Source organism: Balaenoptera acutorostrata, chromosome 11 (genome assembly GCF_949987535.1).
Source record: "Balaenoptera acutorostrata chromosome 11, mBalAcu1.1, whole genome shotgun sequence".
Taxonomy (NCBI): Eukaryota; Metazoa; Chordata; class Mammalia; order Artiodactyla; family Balaenopteridae; genus Balaenoptera; species Balaenoptera acutorostrata.
In genome coordinates, this window is record NC_080074.1 from 21,883,220 (window position 1) to 21,906,228 (window position 23,009).

The window sequence follows — 23,009 nt, forward strand, 5'->3', positions numbered from 1 at the left end:
ATCTTTTTAACAACTGTTTGAAAGAAAAATACTTATTATCAATTTTGAATTTTACAGATGAGGAAACATGCTCAGAAGACCTTGCTCAAATTCACGCTATGTCATACAACTAGCATATATACCAAAATTCCCTGATCGCATTCCTAGTTTCTTTCCCTGATAACACAATTAATTCTTCATTTATTTTTAAAAATAGGAACATCTAAAAAAAAAAGTAACATCTAAGTTTTGCTATCTTTCACAACAAGGGAAAATCAAGTACAAAGTCACGTAAAACTATTCCTCTTAAATAAGGAATTTCTTAGCTGTTACATAGATCCACATGATGGATATAATACAAACATTTTAAAATATATTTTCAAAGACTGTTTAACAATATCAAGGATAAAATGCAATAAGATACTATTATATAATCCCATTTTTTAAATCTGTCTACAGGCTTAGGGAAAAAAACTGGAAGGATATATCTGGGAATGTTAACTGTGGGCATCTCTGACAGAGGATTTTAATTTCCTTTATATTTTTAACTATTTCTAAATTCTGAAACTAAAGCAAATATAAATGACAGAAACAGCAAAAGTTATTTAAAACATTCTTGTTAACTTAATGCCACGCCATAGTGTAAATGACTGGAACTGGGAACTCCTAGGATAACAGAAGAAAGGGGGGATGATGGAGGATTAAATGAGATAAAAAAAGAACAGGAAATGGCTTGAGAACTAACTGGCTGAAGAACCTAATCTCAGATACCTTATAAGGCAGAATGATCCTTGTAGGAAAGCAAAAAAGAGATTACTGAAGAAAATGGGGGTATAAATGTATATCAGGGAGGGAGTTATTGATGATATTTGGTAAACTTAAAGACATTCATGTTTGGTTAGCAGATAGAAATGAATCAACCACTAAAAATCTGTTATCAGTATACTGGCAAGTATTTTATTTACTTTAACTTATCCCCAGACTTCCAAAAGGCAGATAGAAAGAAAAGAGTTAATATTAATATCTATTCAGAAGTATAATAATTAAGTAGGTGATATAACTTGAGGATAATAAATACAAACTACATTTAAGGGACTATTTTCCACAGATGGTAGAGAATGAGCAAGGATGAGCAGTCAGTGAGATACTGTGCTCCTGCTACCAGAGGGGAACAGGGAAGTTCAGCCCTTAATTGATATCAGAGTGACAGAGAGAGAGAGACTGACTGCACACACGCACTATGCCATATAATCTAGCAGTAGGTTACAAAGAGGGAAATCTTAAATTATGTCTAAATCACTTAGCTAGAGGAGGGGAGAACCATAGGAGGAGACAGAGTAAAGAACCTAAGAACAGGAGATGGAAAAAAACAAAACAAACAAAAGGAAGTCCAATTAGCATATTCTCAGGAACTTCTGCCTATTATTTTCTACTTTCTCTGTAACTGGTGGTGGGGAGGGGAGAATGAAAACAAATTCTACGTTTATTTAAAGGTAAATAATTTTAAAAACTGGTTCTCATATACATTTCTATTAATGCCTCTAATGACCCTAAAACTTTTGTAAACCATCTTCTACTTTTCCAAATGCTTTTCTAAACTCTCTCTAGCCTCTTAAATAGTTCTAATCAAACTTCAGTTTAAAAATACCATTCCAAAAATGAATCTCAGAAGTTACTTCCTAGCCTTCTAACTCGCATGAAGCTTGAGGAAAAGATTTTTGTTTCCTGCTCTTGCTCTCTCTCCCAAAGCTTAGATAGGCTTTAACTTTATCAGATTCTTACCAAGCAATGTTGATACTAGTTAATTGGACTGGTGACTAAACACTTAATATTGAATGATATCAGAAATGCTAGTTTCTAAAACTTGGCAAAGTGCACAACTCAATTTGAATTATATATTAACTATTTTAATAAAATACTTGCTGGCCAAACTAACCCCCTTAGGAAGAAAAATGACCTTTCACATCACTCGATCCTCCCTCTCCTCCCTAATTTCACTGAATATAAAACCAGGTTGACTACACAGGGCCTGTGGGAATGTTTCAAGAAGCTATAATTCACAATTCCTTTGGAAAGCACTTAAAAGTAATAGTAAGTACCTTCCCCAATCATTCCACGTCATTTGGACAAAGGCAGCAAGAGATGACGTTGTAAGGAAAATTTTTAACATCAACTTCACAACTTGGAATAAAAGAAAACTTAGATAAGGACTGAAATGAGTCAAACAAGTGACCTTATATGTGTGGTATTAGGTTCACATTTTTTTTTTAAAAAAAGCTTTGGTCAATAACTTATAAAAAGTAAAATTCTTTGTTTTTCTTTACTAGAACTTTTGCACTGGTGAAGAGACCATAAACTTTTAAATATGACACCTTTTTATGCAGTGAGATGTTCTTAACATAAGTATTTATTTTCCAAAGTGAGAAAAAAAAGCTCAAACTAAATTATACTTTTAATAGCAATCCAAAAATTTTTTTCCAGATAACCCATAGAACCAAAATTTTAGTAGCAAACTTACAGAACTAAAAGTTTGGCAAAGTATGTGATGTTTTAACAGCACTTTTGTAACACAAAAGCATGTCTATAAATGCATTAGGGATGGTCACACTAAATTACTATCTGCTTTTCTACCTACCTGCTATACAAATTAACTTTAATGCAAAAGGAACAACATTTCTGAATAGAAGACTGAGTTACCAAACATGAAAGAAAATTATGAGTATGAGAAGTACCTACTTAACGCTTTCATAAGAAAAAGGCACATACATCTTTGTCATTTTCATTCATATATTAATTACTCATTTAGGAAGAAGGTATACAGCAATCCAAACTACAACAAATCAAACCTTCTATAATAGTACATTACTGATAAGTAAAAGCAACAAATCATTTTACTTTATTAATACAGGTATTCATCAATTGATTCTTCAAATTAGTTAGGAGTGAACACACTAGTAGTAGTATATATCATGCAATTCAATGGATTAATAAATACTACTGAGCTTTATATTAAAAAAATTATGACAAACTTAAAATGTACTTTACTTCTTTCTTTTGCTTTAAGAATCAAAATCATCATTAAAGGAAAAAAATTGAATATTATACCTGGATCTGAATGGAAGGAGCCTCTAGGGCTCTGTAAACCATTGGCAGGACACTGTTCTTTATCTCATCAGGAGGAGTTTTGGTTAGTAGCAAATCCATTTTTTGGAGGAAAATTAACAAAATCTGTATAGAAAAGGGGAACAATGTATTAAAGTCTAGAATCTTTATGACACTTTATAAATGCCAAAATTTAAAGTAGCTTCAAAAGAATAAGTTATGTATTTTGACACTCACCATGTTGCTAGCCTGAAGGCATGGAAGACAAAAACATATAAATCAAGTCTCTTATGTTTCTAGAAGCACTATATTTAACATCTGCTCTCAGTTTAAACATTTAAATAAAGACTAATTTCCTAACTCTCACATATCTTCAGTAATACATCACTCACCCACAAGTACCAACTACCTGCAAAGCTACCAGGTAAAAAAATAAAAGCCTGAGAGCAGCAAAGTCAGATGTCCCAAAGAAGTAAATTCCATCACTCGGCTTCTATGAAGTTCAAGAGAAGAAAAGGTACAGAAATGAAAAGGACTGTCAGGAAAAATTCTAGAAACATTTTCAATTGTCCCTGATCATTTGTTTGCCACCACATACGTAAGTAATAAGGAACAAACTATCCCTTCTATCCATGCAGAATACTTAGTTTTGTCAAGGCTCAGTTAAAATTTTTCAGAAGGGATTTTTAGCTAGATTACTACTACTACTACTACTACTACTACTACTACTACTACTACTACTACTACTACTACTAAGGGAAAAAAATACAAAGAATGAAGGCAAATAAGAGCTCAGATGATAGGTTCCTTAGGATCCTATCTGATGCATAGCTTAGTGAACATGGGACTCCACTCCTTTCCCTCCTGACACCTTGACCATGTTTGGAGAACTGTGCTTCGAAGCCTACAGTTCTCTCACCTGCCCTTTCCTTAAGCAGGGGAACTCCTGTCTTACTACCACAGACTTCCTTCTGTTCCCCTCCTTTCAATGGAAGGACCACAAACAGTCTGTCATAAAACCATTAAATCAGGTAATCAATGGTTTACCAATAAGCTCTTGCCATGGAGTAGCTGAAACTTAATAATATTTACCATGTGCCAGAAAATTTCATTTAATTTCAACAACCCTTTTCACATTTCAGAAATGAGCAAAATAGAAACTTTAAGAGAGTAATGACCTGTCCAAGGAGATAAAGAAGGCAAGATTCTAACCCAGGTATGTGACCTTACTGCTCTTTTAAATCCAAGTCTACCTTGAATGTGGCAAATAAATATTTTAATAGAGTCTATATCAGAGACTAATTAAATTTTCCCTTAACAATACACACACACACATATTACTTCCATGGTGCTGGAAGCATTTCTCCTCTTCTGGTGAAACTATTTATTAGCAATAAAATAAAGAAAAACAACTGGCATAAACCATCTACAAATTAAAGACTCTTAATAACAAAACAAAAAACCAGAAATACTTAAAAGTGCAGGAGAAAAATAAATATTTATTTTCCTAAACCTATAACTTTCAATAAGGCAATGGGAACAATATAACACATGCAAAATCTCATTACAATTTGTTTTCTGAGACAGCAACCTGTGGAGAGCTATAGACATTTATTTGCAAAGTTCAATTATAATTTTAGGAATGGTTCACTTCAAACATATGCAAAATAGCTTCTGACTAATGGAAAAGAAAGTCTCTCATACTTACCTCAATTTTTAAAAAGTCAAATATCCTTTCCTTTTCTTTTCAATGATAGTTATCATTGACTAACTAGATAAACAGGAAAAAAAATATCTACATACATACCTGGATTGGCTCCTGCTGTCTAAAGACAGGGCCAAGTTCAGGTAGAATTAACTTGACATATTCTTCTTTGGTACATTCTTCAGCAATGAGTAGAACATTAGGCAAAACAAAAGGTACCATGTCAGGGTTTACAAATTCTGAAGTCAAACAAGGCAAAATTCTCTGCACAATGACACGCTGAAAGGCAAAAAATGTTTTCATAAAACTAATCTTTATATCAGGTCTTTACTATTAACATTGAAGTTAAAAGTCTAAAATCTCCAACCCCTTTGGGTAAGGTGACTATATAATTTATAGTTGAAACTGGGACACTTTTGAGAGTAAAATAGGGTGCTATTGCTAATTATGCCAGGACAAAAGACATAACTTGGGAACATTACAGATAAAGGGGGACATATGATTACCCTTCCTTTAGGAAATCTTCCCCAATTAGTTTCACTAATACAGTTCTCCTCTTAATTTCTTCATTACTTATGATTCATACCACACACTGTTAATTGTTGTTTCATGCATGTTAACCCTATCTACACTTACTGTAACACCCTTGAAAGCAAGGACAGTATTTTGTTTCCCATTTATTCTCCACAGCATCTAAGTAAAGGGCTAGACAAACAGTGCATAACCAATGAATATCTGATAGATTCAACACTGGAGATATTTCTGCAAAGGAATTACTAGTTTTCCAGCCAATGGCTTCTTTAGCATTCACTAATATTTTTAGACCATATTATCCTCACGATTTAATAAGCCAGAAAGGGAGAGTAAAGGAATTGGAGAGAATAGTATCAATACAGCAGTATAATTGCTAGTGAGGCAGTGATTTCCACAATGACAGTTTACGGACTTCTCTTCTGATGTTTAATGTCCAAGTGCTGCTTTTGCATAGGTGGTATCCTTCTAATTTTTTACACTATTTAATAATTTTTGGACCACACAAAAAAGGTCCACTAAACTTTTGTGACTTCAGTCTGTAGCCTTTTATAGTCATTTATGTACCTCTGGCAAAAGTTACATTTTTTTTTTTTTTGGAAGGGTTATTATAGTAAGTCAAAGTAAATTTTAAATTCTATACTCCTGACTATAATAACAAACTGATCAACAACAAACCTTGGGCAGTTTTGGCAGAACCTTTGGCAGTCCTTTGAAAAACTGTGATTTCTGAAGGTTATCTCTTTGGAATAAGGTATCAAAATACTGCAGTGTTACTGCACCAACATCATCAAAGAAGGGAATCTAAAAACAGAGAAATAGAATTATTCTGATAAGTATTAAAGTACTTCTCATATCTGAAACTGACACATTATGGTGAAAAAATATTCAGAAACATTTAGCAAAATGCTAAAGACCACTTAATAAAAATTCTAGTTATAAAAATCAGAATAAGAAAGTAATAAATTATTTTTCTTTTCAAGGTCAGTTTTTCAGAATCAGTACCTGTGAGTTAGGTGCACAGTAACATTTTCTTTATATAACTAGTAAAATATTAAAAGATTAAGTAAAATATCTTGAGGGCATAAACAGTACCATTCATTAAAATCCATTGGTTATATGAGTGAATTTGAGGGCTATGAATTCTTGGGGTGTCCAGAACTTCTGCATGCCTAACTGTAACTATTAGGTCTCTTTATTTGAAATCTTAAACTTTATATCAGAGCACTTACCTGCATAAATTGTTTAACTCTTTAAGATTAAAAGAAGATGAATATTTAATACATTCAAGAATACAGATGTTATCTGGGGACTATATCTGATTAAATCTTCAGATGCATTTAATCAACTTTAACTCATTTTTTGTCCCTCCATCTAAGGCAGGAATTCATATGCACTCACCTTTGTCATTTGATCTGCATCTGGTCTTACAGTTGGAGTTACATTTAACAGTAGTTTTACATGCTCACGGACTTCCTCAGGTATATTTGTAAGTGAACTAGATCCTAAACGACTCAACTTCAAAAGAGTAATAATGTTAAGTATGAATATAAAATATTCAAAAGATACACATTTATACTGTCAATAGTCCATTTAAGAAAACTTTTTTTTTTTTAATAATTTTTATTTTTATTTATTTATGGCTGTGTTGGGTCTTCGTTTCTGTGCGAGGGCTTTCTCTAGTTGTGGCAAGCGGGGGCCACTCTTCATCGCGGTGCGCGGGCCTCTCACTATCGCGGCCTCTCTTGTTGCGGAGCACAGGCTCCAGACGCGCAGGCTCAGTAATTGCAGCTCACGGGCCCAGTTGCTCTGCGGCATGTGGGATCTTCCCAGACCAGGGCACGAACCCGTGTCTCCTGCGTTGGCAGGCAGATTCTCAACCACTGCGCCACCAGGGAAGCCCTAAGAAAACTTTTTGAGGGACTCCCCTGGTGGCGCAGTGGTTAAGAACCCACCTACCAATGCAGAGGACACGGGTTCGAGTCCTGGTCCAGGAAGATCTCACATGCCATGGAGCAACTAAGCCCGTGCACCACAACTACTGAGCCTGCGCTCTACAGCCCACGAGCCACAAATACTGAGCCCGAGTGCCACAACTACTGAAGCCCGTGCGCCTAGAGCCCGTGCTCTGAAACAAGAGAAGCCACCACAATGAGAAGTCCGCGTACCGCAATGAAGAGTAGCCCCCGCTCGCCGCCAACTAGAGAAAACCCACGCACAGCAATGAAGACCCAATGCAGCCAAAAATAAATAATAAATTTTTTTTAAAAAAAGAAAACTTTTTGAAATTTACTAAAAAATATATTTTTAGATTGAACAAGTGGCTAATTCTACTGTTGCAAGATAATTAAAACACATCTGTAATACCTGAAATTGTCTCTATTCCTAAAACAAAACACCCAGTACTTTAGACCATATTTCAATTTTCACTCTAGTAAATAAATGCCATGATTAAAGTTGTAGTAACAAATATTAATCCTAAGAATTACTTTTGTTAAGTTGACTTTATGAAAACTTAAAATATGAGACACTCATCTCAGAAAATTCAGAGAATTTTCTGAACATATTTTGGAAAAAAACCAAACACTTAATACATTTTTAATGCAAGCAAATGTTTAAAGGCAAATACCTGATCCAACTGTCTACTGAAACTCTTGTAAATATCTTGCTTGTTAACTTCAAATACAGCTTTCCCTTTATTAAATACAGCATACATGACAGTTCCTAAAGAGTACATATCACTGGCTGTTTCACAGCTCACAGAAAGTATGTATTCAGGAGCCAAATATTCAGGATTTGGAAGACACAATGATGGTAAATTTGGGTCCCATTCTTTACATGGAAACTTAGGCTACAAAAAGACAGAAAAAGGATTACATAGATTAAATATTTAAATTAAAGCAAACCACTGTCAGGTAGTAACAGTTTAGTTTTAAATTCATACTCAGTCATGCAAGTAAAAATGTCACCATCACTTTCAATTCTAAATTTCCCCAAATCCCAAAACTAGAAAGTGCATGAAACAAGTTAAGAGATAAGAATAAGAAGTCTTATAACTTTGAGATTATTGGCGCTCTCTCCCAGAAGACAAATTATCACTATACTATACAATGCATTATGAATATGGAAAGGTCTGCCCTATGTTTTCTGATACACAGGCTTCAAATTTATGAGTTCAAATAGATTATTGTTTGAGACCTTGTTCTTTCACTAACTAGCTATGTGATTTAGTTAACAGGTTCAAAGGGATGTTGTAAGATAAATGCATGGAAAACAGAGCCAGCACAGTGCCTGACGCATAGTATAGACTCAACCAATACTAATTCTTTCTGCTTCCCTTAAAAATATTTACTTAAATTAGAAATATATTTTAGGTCACAGCACGGTTGTTAAAGGTAACAACTACATTGTAAAAACTTGAAATACTGCGGTGTTTTCCTAAGTATAAATAGGCAGGTTTCATAATCACTAAGTAACAGGTGCTTTTTAACCAGAAAGACTGGGTTTAAATCCTAGCTCTACCACTTACCACCTGCCTAAACTTAGGCAAATTATTTTATTCTATGAGTCTAACTTACTCATCTGTATTATTCCCATACCTCACTGAGTCGTTGTGAGGATAATAAGTAAATACACAAAAAGTGTTCAGAAAAGCGCTTCAATAAATGTTACCCATTATTATCACTGCTATTGTTATCATGCTCCCTAAAGAAGATTCTGTGATCCAATAAGCTGGGGAAACACTGCTAGAGATTCAGAATGTTTGTTTGTGTATCTGACACTCTGAGGGAAAAAAAAATCTACTTAACCCAATAGTGCTCAAATTTGCTTAACTCTAGCACTTTCTTCTCAAGTAACATTACTGAGGAATTAATGAGCTAAATATTTGTAGGTACAATGAACACTAGAAATTTTCTATAAAGCTATACATTTAAACATGCCATTGTACCACACAGCCTATTTCTACACATTTATCAGGCTTATAAATTCTCTAATCTATTCCAGATGCAATCACAAATTTCCAGAGCTTTAAAAAATGAAAAGAATAAAACCTTCATTACCTCTTGTTCAGAAGGATTGGTCGATGATATACAAAAATCAAAGCCCATTATTTTCCAGGCTCCACTTTTATTCAAAATTATATTTTCAGGTGTAACATTTCCATGAACCATTTTCACACTGCTATGTAAGAATGACAATCCTTCAGAAACCTGTAAATGGAAATAAAAGACATTTTTAATAAAACTCCTTTCAATTACAATAATAAATGTCTCATAATAATCAAATTTGCTGCTTCTCCCAATAAAAATTTTTTACACGTCAGGTAACAATTAAATTTCATAAATGCAAAAGTGTAGATATTCTCAGTTGCCAGAGCATTCTAAGCATTAGCAAGAAAAACCCAATTGTAAAAACAGAGTACAACTATTTATTAAGTTCCCTTCTATATGCACAAAAGCAAAAGAAGAGACAGTAATAAAAGCACTTTGCTACCCAAATTTATTCAGTTCCTGAGTTTGAAAAGTGAGAGAATCTTTGGTTTCTTACTTAAAGACAGTAAATATCAAGAAATACCTTTATCAATTTGATTCTAATTCTTAATATTTTTATATATTTATACTTCATATTGAAATTAAGTTTTTCTGAATACCATTGTGCTCAGTTTTCAAACATTAACTGATGTTCACTCATTCTCACACTGGATTAATATTTGGTAATTTTATATTTGTGCCTGAGATTACCATGGAATTTGTTAACAAAAAGTGAAAACTGGATTTGAAAGGGCCAACTGTACCAGGTATGCCAGTTCCTCAAAAACGTAAAAATAGAATTACCATAGAATCCAGCAATTCCACTTCTGGGTATATCCCAAAAAGAACTGAAAGCAGGGTCCTGAAGAGGTATTTGTTCACCCATGTTCATAGCAGTATTACGATAACCAAGAGGTGAAAGCAACCCAAGTGTCCATCAACGAATGAATGAATAAACATAATGTGGTAAATACATACAACAGAATATTATTCAGCTTTCAAATAGGAAAGAAATTCTGACACACGCTACCACATGGATGAACCCAGAGGGCATTATGCTAACTGAAATAAACCAGTCACAAAAAGAAAAATACTGCATGATTCCACTTATATGAGTAGTCAAATTAATAGAGACAGAAAGTAGAATGATGGTTGCCAGGGGCTGGGAGGTATGAGAGGTGGGGTGTGGGGAGTTATTGTTTAATGGGTACAGCTTAAATTTTGCAAGGTGGAAAGAGTTCTGGAGATGGATGGAAGTGATGGTTGCAGAAGAATGTGAATGTACTTAAACTGTACACTTAAAAATGGCGAAGATGGCAAATTTTATGTTATGTGTATTTTACCACAATTAGAAAATATATACTGTTAAGAGAATAAGATAAGCCACAGACTAAGAGAGAATATTTTTAAGTCATGTATCTGACAAAGAACTTGTGTCCACAATATATAAAGAAATCTCAAAACTCAATAACAGAAAACAAACAACCCATTTAAACAATAAGCAAAAGATCTGAACAGACATGTCACCAAAAAAGACACTCAGATGGCAAGGAAGCATATAAAAAGGTGTTCAACATCATTATTCATTAAGGAAATGCAAATTAAAACTCCAATGAGATACCACTGCACACATATTAGAATGGCTACAATTGAGGGAATTCCCTGGTGGTCCAGTGGTTAGGACTCCATGCTTTCACTGCAGAGGGCCTGGGTTCAATCTCTGGTCAGGGAACTAAGCTCCCACGAAAAAAAAGAATAGTTACAATTGAAAGCGCCAACCATACCAAGTTTTGCAAAGATGTGAAAAAAATGTAACTTTTATACACTGCAATGGGAATGTAAAATGATACGATCATTTGGAAAACAGTTTTTCAGTTTCTTAAAAAATGAAATATACACATACCATTTGATCCAGCCATTCCACTCCTAGGTAATTAACCAAGAGAAATGAAAGCATACATCCATACAAAAACCTGTATATGAATGTTCATAGCAGCTTTATTTGCAATAGCCCAAAATTGGAAACAACCCAAATGATCATCAACAGGTGAATGGATGAGCAAACTATGATATACTACTCAGTAATAAAAGAAGTATTGATATGCACAACTATATGAATGAATACCAAAATAATTAGATTGATTGAAAGAAGCCAGGCCAGAAAATGAGAACATATTGTATGATTTCATTTACAAAATTCTAAAAATACAAACTGATTTAGTGACAGAAAGTAGTCAGTGGCTTCCTGGGATGAGAGACAGAAAGACAGCAAGGAGCAGGAGGGAAGGATTACAATGGGTGTGAGGAAATTTTGGAAGGTCGATATGTACATTATTTTGATTGTAGTGACGGTTCCACCTATAAACTTAAAAAACTGTATATTTTAAACATGTGAAGTTTATTGTATGCCAAATAATTATGCCTTAACAATATTGTTAAAAATAATGAATAAAATGATCTCTTCCCCCCAAAAACAAAGAATCTACTGTATAAATTCACTCTATAAAGCAGAAGATATTTTGGTAAGCAGGGGAAGGAAACTCAGAAAAAGTGGATGGACTTACGGATGCACTGTGAAGGTTTAAAATTCAAAAAAATTAAAAAGGAACCACCACATCCACCAGTCAACAAGTGCTCTTCTCCAAAGGTTACTAATGTTATGTTTCATACATTAAAAAGATAATTTAAGCCCAACAATAAACTGTAGAAAAATTCTAGAACATAGAAATAATTTTTAAATTACTGAAAAGATCTAAAGGTTTACATAAAGCAGTTTTATACAGCTAAATGTGAAATGGCTAAAAACAATTTTGAAGGAAAATATTCCATCCACATGATGAATAAAAATACATACCTGAAGCAAACCATATTTAGTTTCTACATCATAAAGTTTATAATCCTTAATGTCTGCAGATACAGGGGAAGGTAGATTTTCCCAGTTACCCAGAACATTGGCTAAGCTGGCAAAAACTGGTTCCGTACAAAATGCCAAGCAATCCCTGTTTTAAAAAAGAAAAATATTAGTGGTCCTATTTAACTATCAACAAGAAGGTGGACAATTTTAAATTTATTTTCAGCATTAACATAACACACTTAGGCCAACAAAGCAAAGTCAGGAAGCTTTGTATATGAATTACACTGGATAAATCATTCAGTCTTTTAAGTGTTTTAACAGTTGTGATACATTTTTTAAATTTAAAAAGTCAGGAAATAAACATTATATCAACTGTGCTTTTTGAATGATTGATATTCTTTATGGAAAACCAATGAATTAATTTAACATATCGTTACATTATACCTATGATATTACCCTTATTTCTAAGGCTCTAAATCTCAGAATATGCTCAAAGGAACCTGTAGATTTCCCACAGACACCTCTGGAGCAATGAGTCAGGAAGAGGGACAGGGCATAGCTCCAGCTCCCACGGGACGGTCACTTTTTTTTTTCACTGTTAAGAGCAAACACCTGGGTGAGGGAGGGGTCCTGAATTATGTCTCTTGGGACCTTTGTGAGCTGTTGGAACCCGGGGAGGCACATCATTTTTGCATCTCTTGGACTGTCTTTTGCTCCTGGAAACAATGTGAAAACCCTTTTGTTCTTGCTTTGGGAAACACGGCATCCTGTGGTGTCTTCTAGGGCAGGGGTCCCCAACCCTCGGGGCCGTAACGGTCCGCGGCCTGTTAGGAACCAGGCCCAGGCCACACAGCAGTATGTGAGCAGCGGGCGAGCGAGCGAAGCTTCATCTGTCACTCCCCATCGCTCGCATTACTGCCTGAACCATCGCCCCCCACCCCCTTCCATGGAAAAACCGTCTTCCACGAAACCAGTCCCTGGTGCCAAAAAGGTTGGGGACCACTGTCCTAGGGTACTTTGCAAGCCCTGATGTCCACTTGTCCTCCACAGCACATTGCCAGGACAGGCATGCCATGTGTGTGCTCGGTGCTGGGGGGGAAGGGGGGCCGGGGGGGGTGTTCCTGTTTCTGGGTGGGTGAGTGGGAGTGACCGTGGAGCCCGTGTGCAGAGGATCAGCAGGGCTCCCCCAGGTTGCTGAGGGGCAGGACGTGCCAGGAGATGTGACATCCTGGCCAGAGCACGGCCACATGGACACACCTGGAGCTCGGGGAGCTCCCTGGCAGGAGGTCCATGTGGAAGATCTCAGGACCGGGCAGCCAGGTCCAGATGCCGGTGGGAGTGACTAGCCTGATGACTACTTCAATCTCAGAGCACTTTTGCTTTTATCTATTTTATGTATCATTTTTAAAGGTGTCACAAGTTTCCAATTTTTAAAATTACTGTTCTTTGATTTTTTTTTTTTTTGGCTGTGCCGCACGGCTTGCGGGATCTTAGTTCCCCAGCCAGAGATTGATCCCGGGCCCCCAGCATTAGAAACATTCAATAAAGGTTGAATAAGCCTTATAGAGTAATGACCAAGAGCTCAAGCTCTGAAGACAAATACCCAACTTCAAGTCCCAGCATCTCTATTCCTTGTTGGTGACTTTGGACACTTTGAGCCTCACTTTGCCCATTTGTAAACTGGTGATAAAAGACCACCTTGAAAGGTTACTGTAAAGATCAAATGAGCAAATGCATATAAAATACATAGCATGTTGACTAAAATGTAAGCTCAATAAATGTTTACAATTGCTATTGCAATTACCAACTGTCTGAGATTCAAGTCCTAACATTTTGGACTTTGGCTTAGGCTCTGGCAATGAAGAACTACAAGGCAGTGCAGTAACAAAGCTATATCAAGCCTCTGCACCTAGACAGTAACTGTTTAATGGCAAATATGCCTTTTGCTGTTCTGTCAGTAATACTTGAGTTACTTTTCTTTCACCTTGAACCCATTTTTCTAATGAAAGCATATGCAGAAGTTCAATATGTATGAGCGATAAAGACAGAGCTGCTTAGGTTGAAGGAGAAAGTTACACTGTCCTCCCTGCTCAGTTATCAATAAAGATGATGATCTTGATCTTGTTCTTGACTCCCACACTAAGCTCATTAATACAGTGGACACAGGCTTTCGTTTGCTCAACTGCACTGGAGGAAAACTGCTCAAAAACCCCTTAGTCTTCTCTACAGTTTCCAGTGACTCCCAGGACTCGTTTATTTTAGCAACCCTTATTTTTCTCCTTTTTTGTCTTGTCCCAAAATCATCCTTGGTCATATCAATATTCATAAGATTATTCTTCAAGCTTGAAGGCCTTATTATCTTTCATGAATATTTATTTCCATCATCATTACAAACAGTTACACACCAGAAGGGCTATATCCTCTCTCAAGGACCACCTCCCCCAACCGTAGCTGTTTACTAGCCATTCACCTCCTACCCTTTTACTACCACCATCTAACCTAGCTTCCCAGTATCTTTAATCAACAAATTTGAAGTATTCAGTCCTGACTACACTTTATTCCTGTCTTTCTCCCTACTAACTCAACAATAAACTATCGCCCTTACTACCCTTTACTGGGCAAACCCTTATTAACCCTGTAGGTGCCATCACAGGTTTCTTTTACTCTCTTGCTTATGTCGTCAGCTGAAGGAAAAAATAGAAAACCCAAGTCTCTGTAGACTCATAGCCTAAAGATACATAGTATACTTTATTTAACCTTGCTCTTTTTATTTTTCAAGAACACCCCTTCATAGCCCTCTTATACTAACTCCTCATTCCATTAACTCCTTATTCCTTTACCTACTACTCATCTATTATCCACGTTCTATCTTGAAAAAGTAAAGTTCATCGAACATGAATGATCTCATTTCCCTACACTTTACCTCAGTATATTAGTGATTTGCAACTATCCTCCTGAAATTTCCTTTGAGTTCCTCCTATGGGACTTTATTCACATAAATGTGAATGTCATGTCTTCTCTGCTGGGTTCCTTTCTAGCTTCCAAACTGCCATCCTACTGAAATTATTGAATATCACTAACAACCTCTCACTAGTCAAATGCAATGGATTCTTCTCAGTCCTTATTTCCTTTTTATTCGGTGGTCCCCAGTGTTAGGGAGTCCTTTCTTCCCTCCTTTGGCTTCCATAACATGTTGCCAATTTTCCTCCTGTCATACGACATGATCCTTCCCATTTCTTTTGCTGGCTCTTCTTTCCCTGCTACATTTCAAGTTCTGTCCTCACTACTCTGCTCTTTTGACCCATGCTCTTGAAATTCATTTTTTTTCATGGTTTTAATTACTGCCTATATTTTACTCACCCCCATATACATCACCAACTCTGAACTTTCACCTGGATTACTTTTCTTTTTATTTATTTAAAAAATTTTTTTGATGTAGACCATTTTTAAAGTCTTTATTGAATTTGTTACAATATTGCTTCTGTTTTATGTTTTGGTTTTTTGGCCCTGAGGCATGTGGGATCTTAGCTCCCCAACCAGGGTTTGAACCCGCACCCCCAGCACTGGAAGGCAAAGTCTTAACCACTGGACTGCCAGGGAAGTCCCTGGATTATTTTCTATAGCACATTTCTTTTGGATGATTCCAGTGTCATCTCCACATTACTAAGTCATTAAAAACCAGAAGTTATTTTTTTCCTTCCCTAAAGGGTTCCTATTTCTATCCATGCTACTGCAATTTTTACAACCTATCAATGAAAATGCCTTAAAGTAATCTTTGAATTATCTCTCTTCATGAATGCCAATAAAGCCCTAGTCCTATAATATTTAAATCACTATAAAAGAAGCTGTAGGGACAGAGAAAGATATAAAACACTGGCCTTTCTCCCTTCAAGAGACTTAAAATGTAATGATCAAATACAAGTTAGGGACTTCCCTGGTGGCGCAGTGGTTAAGAATCCACCTGCCGATGCAGGAGACACAGGTTAGATCCCTGCTCCGGGAAGATCCCACATGCCGCGGAACAACAAAGCCCGTGCACCACAACTACTGAGCTTGTGCTCTAGAGCCCGCAAGTCACAACTACTGAGCCCACGTGCCACAACTACTGAAGCCCACGCGCCTAGAGCCCGTGCCACAACAAGAGAAGCCGCCACAATGAGAAGGCTGTGCACCGCAATGAAGAGTAGCCCCCCCTCGCCTCAACTAGAGAAAGCCCACACGCAGCAACGAAGAGCCAACACAGCCAAAAATAAGTTAATTAATTAATTAATTTTTTAAAAAAATCCTACTTTATCCTCAGTCGGCTAAATATTGAGTTACCATATGACCCAGCAAGTTGGCTCCTAGGTTGTACACCCGAGGGAAATGAAAACATATGTCCACACAAAAACTTGTACAGAAATGTTCACAGCACCAGTATTCATAAAAACCAAAAAGGAGAAACAACTCAAATGCCCATCAACTGATGAACAGGTAAACAAAATGTGCTATATTCATACAATGGAATATTAAAAAAAAAAAAAAAAAGAAATACAAGTTAAAATAACAAAGGTGGGTAGGTTCTGATAGGTGACACTATAACTACTGATAGAAAACACTCTAGAGGAAATAGCACAAACAAGCATGGAGTCAGGAAAGCTCAGGACAAGTGTGACCAACAAAACTTAGTCCACTTTGAGATAGAGGGTGCATAGTAGTGTTATGTAAGAAGACAACAACTATAGTCTTCTTCTGGGTTTATTTACACAAAGAAGGGCAGTAAAATATTATCATGATAAGAGACATAAAATAAGTGTATTTCTGGGTAGGCACAGCATAGGCTCAGGAATCAGGGTGCCATAACTATGTGGCTTATGTAGTAGCAGCTCCAATACTCAGTTCTTCTATATAGTTGTTGAGAATTAAATGAGTTAAACAAATATAAAAAATTTAGTACAGTTTTTCACATGGTAAATATTATATTTTTTTCTTTTAGGTTGAAAGAAAAGATCTTGTGCCTTTGGGGGAAGTGAGTAAGTGACAGTGGGTTACTGAAGATTCTAAAGTAAGAACTATGTAGAAATCCAAAATATAAAATAGATAAAAGCCAAACTGTCCTGGTTGAAGGGAGATGGGAAGCCTGGGCCCCTGCCAGCTAGGTTCCTCCCCCTGCCTCTTCTTTCCTTATCCTTAAAATCCTAGGGTCCACAGAATGCATTGGCAAACCATTTGGTTAAGATCTGATTTAAGAGAGGGGAATACAGTCTGCTAAGTAGGAAGGAAGGAATAAATTAGGGGTTATGAGTAATGTGGAAAAGATTTATATAGCTGGGTATCTAAAGGAGTTATTAAAAGCACCAAGGCTTGATGATCCAGTTAAGATTACACAACATAAATTCTGTTTTCTTGTCATTCTCAGCAACAGTTCCCAAGCGCACCTTGAGAAAAAGAGATAGTAGACTAACTGAGGACTATGGACTGACATACTGGACATAGTAAAAGGTTAAACGTCTAGAACAGTACTACCTGGAATACACATAAAAATAGCCTCTGAATATTGAATCAATGAAAAGGGGGCAATGAATTCTAGCAAATTAACAAGAAAAATTACTTTCAGGCAGGGACTGTATTCTATACTCTCACATCTTCCATTTGGACTGCTATAGTCTTGAACATAGGGTAAACAAATACAGACTCATGGCAAATGTTAAGAAAACTTTTATTAATATTTCAAAAAGAGACATATACATAGAATATGCAAATAAATTTCAAAGAAGTAACTAATCCATAAGAACTCAACACTCAGTTGATAAGAACTTTTCACTGACAGTATACTGTATAGATAGATTTCAAACATAAAGTTTTTTTTTTTTAAACTATTTGTTTAGGAAGTCTCTTATGTAAGTTTTCATAAAAATTTACCTGGATTCTTCTAAAGGATGCTGGACAGTAAGAAGTCGAGGGTGTCGTAGTCGAGTTAACTGTTGGACTCCTCGTTTTAGAGAATCGATGATTTGATCCTTTTCAAATTTTTGATATTTGTCAATCAGCTTTTTATCAAAGACAAAAACAGCTACTTCCTAATGAAAGAAATGTGTAACTAATTAATCAAGAATATATAAAAGCAATAAAATTTTATTTGAGCGTCACAACAGTCTACAAATAGAAATAACTAAAAACTAATGGTGCATTTTAGCACCATTGTAATACTTTTCTGATATTAAAAAGTTGGTTTCTTCATAATTACTAAATTTAAATATTTTTAGAGGTATGAGACTAAGAACCCTCATCTAAGGAGAACACAGGAAAATCTCCATCTTTGAACTCTGGTATCAGAGATACACACAAACTGTGTGTAATGTGTTGTCTCCTATGTAGTAATCTCTTATTTTACCGGAATTCAAATAAAAGTTAAAATGTTAAAAAATTTAAAATGCTTTTCATAGTGATAACCCTGGATTATACTACGAAATCTTGAAATGCTTTTTAAAAGAAACGTCTTGTATGTCAGGGAGTGCTTATTTATACAAAAACTCAATTTGTAAGCATCTTTTACATATGAATAACCCACACCCTTTCTCTCTCTTCTCTTGTTAAGGGCAGTAACTGGGAATGGTTACCAGCACAGGAAACGGCTCCCCTATCGCCTCTCTGAGATCAGTCACAGCTTATTTTATACTATTAAAAGCACACAACCTCCTTAACCACCTTCTCTCTTTCATTCTCTCTCAGTTACACAAAGAAAACAGTTCCCATCCAGTTACCTAATCTTAACAAATCAGTCAAAAAATAGCCATATTGATAGGTGATATACTACAACTGCGTAATACATCAGTGATGCTGCTAGCTCTCCATCATAAATGCAAAGAAAACTGATAAAGTTGGAAGTAAAATTAGCAAAGAATCAATGCTAGCCCTCCAAAATTCTATGGAAGATTCTGAATGACTCTTTCAGAGCTCTATGTCTCTTTCAAAGGCTTTTAATTAAACCTACTACTACTCAACTATCTTTTGAGTTGATACCAAGACAGTATCTTTCCATTTTATTGCTGTTCTCTTCTAATTATTTTTGCTACATTATGATTATTGCCTTCACAAGTTAGCCTGGCAACCTATTTACATAACGGAGATTCACTGCAGAAATCCAAATCAGTAAATTCCTCAAAACAAAACTTGTTTTAAGTTGGAGCCTCCTTATACATATATAGATGAGTTAAGGATTTTAGAGGAGTAAGCCTCTGAAAAGTTATAAAGTAAAGGGACTATTTTAGTAACTCAAATTGAACACCCCATTCCCCAAGCACCTGTGTACTTTTTAGGAATTATTCCACTCCTCACAGCAACCCATGAGACAAGTTATTATCCTCACTTCACAGATGAGGACACTGTGGAAAAGATAAACATATTATCTAAGATCTCACAATTGGTAAGATGAAGAATCAAGATTCAAACCCAGTCAGTCCAGCTCTAGGGGTCACTTTCTTAGCCAATATACCATTCTGTCTCCCCAGAAATAACAGGGCCAATAAATAAGACCCTAGGAAAACATGATATATGCCTCTAGGAAAACTATTTGAGTGAGAGCTTTAAATAGCACTCATATATATATTGCTTTCACAAGTTAACCTGGCATATACATATACACATACACACACACACACACAAACACAAAATATTAGCTCTTTTGATCATTTTGAGACACAGAACAAACAGGAGCTAAGAGCATTATGTGATATTAATTTGAACTAAAAACAAATGACCTACAAGTTCAAGTTCCCATCTCATTATTCATGCGTACAATTTTATTTTAGTAAGTGTTCCAACATATTTTATAAATGCATCTAATTTAAATGTGTTTATTTTTTCAAGATGTTTTAAGTCTTTAAAAAAAGATTACATGAAGTAACTTCTGAGCTCCTACAGATTCACCACTCTAAAGGCAGAACATTACAGTTCATAAAGAAAAAGAAAAACACAACTCTCTCTCAGATATTCATTTATTGTTTTAGGTAAAAAATGAAAGATTCCTACACAGATCAGAACAGGTTATCAACTATCTTAAAAAGATTTTCTTTGTTCGGATCAGTTAATTAAAATTAACCAATGTCAACAAAGTAATGACTAGTTAACTAACCTTTAGGCCTCATACTGACTCCCTAAAAGAAAACTCTTAGCCTGTACCTTGAAACCTTTCAACAGAATAGACTATCATCTAATTTCTAAATTTGTCTTTCCTCTACTACTTCACTATACTACCCCCACTGCTAACACATATCACTTGTATAAAAATCGTATCCGTCTATACCTATATGTATATTACAAGCTTCTTGAAGAAAGAAACCATGCCATAAGTGTCTCTGTACCCACCACAGGATCTTCACCTAAAAGATACTCAGATGTTCATTGCCTACTGATGGTCAATAAAGATAAGCAACTACTAGAAGCATTTCATTATCATGTTGAATTAAAACCGTTTTCAACTTTTCATTATGAAAATTTTCAAATATACAAAAAAAATGAGGTAGTGCAATCATCCAATATATCTTCCGCTTAAGATTCAACAACTGTTAACGCTAATTAAAATGTGAGGTTCTTTTTGCAAAATTACAAATAATACCAAATACAAAATAATGTAAGCAACATTTGGCACTCTATTGTTTATTCACTTCACAGTTTTTAAAATACATTGGCAAAGAGAGTTATCTATAAATAAAAAGTATTTTTTCTCAATAGCCTATCTTTAAACAAAAAAGGCTATGAAATAAATTATCTTTTCTAAAAATTAATATTTGTCATAATGGAGGCTGTGTCTTTTGATATAGACCTAATTTATAATTTTTAAAAGCTACTTTGCTTACTATAACTACAAAGTTGAACTCTCACTGAAAACAAGATAATTTAAGTAATAAAATCTGAGTTAGTATACACCAATGTGTCTAGGATTCCCTAATAGCAATCATGAACTCCACTAACCTATTCCTCAGAGCCACCAGAGATGGTTTTTGAAACACAGACATTCCCTGAAATCCTTTATTTTACGGGTCTTTCAGGACTGGCTGGTGGTAACTCCAAGCATCATGTTCTTCATTTTTTTGTGTGTGATTTTGGGACAATGTTCCTTTCTCAAAACAATAAAACAAAATCTAAGTTTTTATTTAGATTAAGTTAAAAATAAGTTGAGATGACTGAGGGATAACAAGATATACTCCTTAAAATTATTAGAGATAGTCTATGATCATTTTTGATCTAAGCAACTTGACTAGCACATTCACCTTTGCACAATGGTTTCCTTTACATTAAAGCTGTTAATATTTTAGAATTTAACTATTTATAATAATTTAATTATGCCTCTGTCTACACAATATTAGCAAGCTTTACCCCATGAACACTGGCATCTAGAATAACATAATGTAAATTCTGTAATAAGGAAGGGACTGTGTCCAAGCCCACATGTGGTAGAGTGGATAAATATGAATAGGTAAATTTTGACTGCATAATTTTAAAAAATCGATCAATCTTTATTATCCTCATATGAATAGCAATTTAACTAGGGGTGTTACGAAGCTTATGAAGCAAGGCAAAAGAAATAGGCCAACAAATATGACTTTTAAGGCAAAATAAGACTGAAATTGCCTTATTTTTTTAAAAAAGAACTACTCCAAAACTGGATAAAAAAGATCGTAGTAAATGTGGGACACTAGAAGACGCCTAATAAATGTTAAATCCATTTGAAGAGTAGTCACCTGGCAACACAGAATCTTGTGTCAAGATAAACAGAAATGCTCAATAAATAAATGCGTGAATAGCCTGAGAACCAGGTAAAATTTTATATATAAACATACATACACACACACGTATTTTTTAAAACATTTTCCCCCCAAATAAATCCCTTGGCTTGACATAGGAGAGTTGAAAGAGATTTCAAAATGTTGAGCTATTCTTCTACTTGAAAAGAAGTAAAAGTTATATATACAGGTGGGACAGAAACTATTTATGTAGTGCTTTTATTACAAATTATTTAAATATATTAGCAGCCTTTATAGTTATAGTATTCCTATCTAACAGATATGGTGATGGTATTTCCATTTTAAAGGACATATATATGAAGCAAACATTTCTCACTTATATATACAGTTTGACCAAAAAAATTTCCCTTTAATGATTTGTTTAAATAAAGTCTAATTAAAAATTAGAAAAGCGAATGAAATCCAGTGCAGGGCATTTGTCTCAGAAATCTCTCTTAAATATTCTTTAAAAAGGAAATAAGGATATGTTTGAAAAGAGTCTATGTTTATAAAACCATTTTAGTCCTAAATATGCTACTCTGCAGAAAGACTAAGTCAGTTTCAAAGCTATAAGAGAAATACAGCAGAATAAACTCTAAGCCCAGCAACTATCTACTAGACATTACAAAAGTTCAAGAGGTAGGGGAGCAGGAAATATTTCACTGAATTTTCAAAAATTAAATAGCCCTTTTTAGTTCAAAAGACTAACTATGGAAAGGTTTGGGCAGAGATGTGGAGAACTATAACTGCTGATGGATGTGTACATTGGTACAAACACTCTGGAAAGCTTTTTGGCACTGAACAAATACATACACTATTACCTAGCAATTCCATATCTAGGTAACATGTCATATATGCCAACAGCACACAACAATGTTCACAGCAGTACTCTATATATCAATGAAAAGAAAAATTGCTATGTTCAACTACATAGATGTATTTCATGAAAATAAATTTAAGAAAAGGGAGCCTGGGCTTCCCTGGTGGCGCAGTGGTTGAGAATCTGCCTGCTAATGCAGGAGACACGGGTTCGAGCCCTGGTC

The 23,009-nt window shown here is 35.2% G+C and overlaps 1 protein-coding gene across 2 annotated transcripts in view; it reads right to left on the reverse strand.

Moving 5' to 3' along the window:
- The window catches only part of SCYL2 (SCY1 like pseudokinase 2), a 58,251-nt gene that overhangs the window by 13,633 nt on the left and 21,609 nt on the right, over positions 1-23,009 (reverse strand). Inside the window, exons 3-10 of one of the 2 annotated variants that reach the window (XM_007165826.3) lie at positions 18,104-18,261; positions 12,203-12,347; positions 9,379-9,528; positions 7,947-8,168; positions 6,719-6,835; positions 5,996-6,121; positions 4,889-5,065; positions 3,085-3,207 (exon numbers count right to left, since the gene is read on the reverse strand). In XM_007165826.3, coding sequence (XP_007165888.2) covers positions 3,085-3,207; positions 4,889-5,065; positions 5,996-6,121; positions 6,719-6,835; positions 7,947-8,168; positions 9,379-9,528; positions 12,203-12,347; positions 18,104-18,261 — 1,218 coding nt within the window. The remainder of the gene's footprint in view (positions 1-3,084; positions 3,208-4,888; positions 5,066-5,995; positions 6,122-6,718; positions 6,836-7,946; positions 8,169-9,378; positions 9,529-12,202; positions 12,348-18,103; positions 18,262-23,009) is intronic. The other variant, XM_057557058.1, reaches the window with a different exon arrangement.